The sequence below is a fragment of the Cystoisospora suis genome, assembly GCF_002600585.1.
Source record: "Cystoisospora suis strain Wien I chromosome Unknown contig_1197, whole genome shotgun sequence".
In the NCBI taxonomy this organism is placed as follows: Eukaryota; Apicomplexa; class Conoidasida; order Eucoccidiorida; family Sarcocystidae; genus Cystoisospora; species Cystoisospora suis.
This window is the reverse complement of record NW_027153998.1, coordinates 533-2,464: the sequence shown is the minus strand read 5'-3', so window position 1 is coordinate 2,464 and position 1,932 is coordinate 533. Positions and strand designations below refer to the sequence as shown.

Sequence of the window (1,932 nt, the reverse complement as noted above, 5' to 3'; positions counted from 1 at the left end):
GATAGATAGATAGATATCTCAGAGATAGGTAGAAAGATAGATTCATTTTTGTACGTCTCCTCTTTTTTTTCACTTTCATTCTTAAGCGAACACAATCAGCTGAGGTATCCAGGTGTCTGTACGTACACCTCATCGTATTGCTTCTTCGTCTTCCCCGGTAAACGGAGAACGGATGTATCTCTCTTTGCCCTCCGTGTGTCTGGATTTCTTTCATAGACCTTTCTTTCTCAATGACTATGTTTCTTACTAGCTAAAGCTTTGAAAGAAGAAGAGCTTTCTTTTCTGTTTTCTTTGAACTTCAGACAAATCCTTGCAAGTGGTTCAGCAGACGATACAGTCAAGCTGTGGGACTTAACAACCGCGAGGTGTCTATACACCTACAGGCATCACACGAATAAGGTCAGTGCATGTACACCTGAGTAGTCTCTCTTCGTAATTGACCTCTTTTCTACCAAGTATTCACCCTATCCTACAGAGATCTTCTGCTGACATCCGAACTATGCTAAGATGGGTAGACAGCCACGAGAGAGAAAGCGAAAGAGAGGGAAATTTTTTCCCTTTGATTTCTACGATGGAGGTCTGCTGTTTCATGGAGAGACGAGAGTGTTTGCAGGAGTGGGTCTGTGAAATACCTTTCATATCTCATGCATACATATATGTATACATATGTGTCTGGTATGTATCCTGATCTCATCGTGTATAGATAGGAATGTGTGCGAGTAGCTTTTTTTCTTCGTAGGCACGATACACTCAGTTAGGCTTCGAAAGAGATGTCGGAGCGGAGAAGAATCGACAAGACAGTAGAAGAGTTCATCCCTCTCAGCTTGTGGTCTCCCTCTGTCTTCCTTTTCATTTCTTTCCTTCTTTCTTTTCTAGTGTGATTCGCCTTATATTCGGTTCCTGTCCTTTCTGGTGGTCATTAGGTTCAGTCCATACGATGGCACCCCGTAGAAGAAGCGGTTCTTCTTTCGGCTTCATTTGACCGTCGGGCTGCGGTGATTGACGTGCGAACGGCTGGAAAATCAGCTGTACGTANNCTTTACACCTAACATTCATAAAACCTCTTTCGATGAGAAGCAAAGGGGGGCATAGAGATGAAAAGAGACCGGAAGGAATGTTTTCTTCTTGAAGATTGTCGAGATAGTAACGAGAGATCTCCTTCTGAGATCGCAGCAGTCTTTACATCTGATACCTTTCCTATTCGTTTTTCTTTGTCATCTTCAGAGAGAGAAAGAGAGGAATAGAAAGAGAAAGAGAAGGCAAGAGAGTTCAGGGCATAGAAGAGGCAAAAAGATTCTTGCGTCATAGTAAGATGAGAGTTGACTAAGCCATAATGCTCGAGAGTCTCTTTGAGCTACTCACTCTATCCATCTCATCTACAAGATATTCTTACCTCCTAAGACTCTATAGGTAGATAGATAGACTAAAGCTAAGTAGAGTTTTTCTTTTGGTTGCCGCGAATTGCTTATCTAAGGCCATGACTTCTTGACGAAGCAGGCATTTCATCCCGACACTCCGAAGAAGAGGAGAATAGCATCTATCTTTCTCAATTAGGTCCTTCTATATGTCATGTGAGGATGTCTGCATGTCTTTCAGAGTTTCCTCTCTTGCCTTGTCTTTTTGCAGATGCACGCCCCTTTAAGAGCAGATGCGGAAGTGTGTGTATGGGATCGACACCACCCGATGAACTTCTGGGTCAGATAAGATAAGGTCCTTCTTCTTGTGAAAAGAAGAAAAGACCGATCGACTTTCTCGTGGTATTTTGAAGCTTTGCAGTGAAGAGCTGATTGATTCTCGACCCATAGATATACAGGGGGACTTACGCGGGTGGGGTGTAGAGAAACATACCCAGATCTCCACAGGTGGTCTGGATTCGTGGCCGTACACATCTAAACAGCCTATATATGAATTTCTGTAGGGGTGTGTTCAGAC

The 1,932-nt window shown here is 43.2% G+C and overlaps 1 protein-coding gene across 1 annotated transcript; it reads left to right on the top strand.

Moving 5' to 3' along the window:
• Positions 1–303: 303 nt before the first annotated feature.
• CSUI_002814 (wd g-beta repeat-containing protein) lies at positions 304–1,833 on the top strand (the record flags this gene model as incomplete). Its single annotated transcript, XM_068063013.1, has 3 exons — positions 304–399; positions 924–1,028; positions 1,627–1,833. Coding segments are annotated over 3 exons (279 nt in total), but the record flags the coding sequence as incomplete, so codon positions are not given.
• Positions 1,834–1,932: the final 99 nt, after the last annotated feature.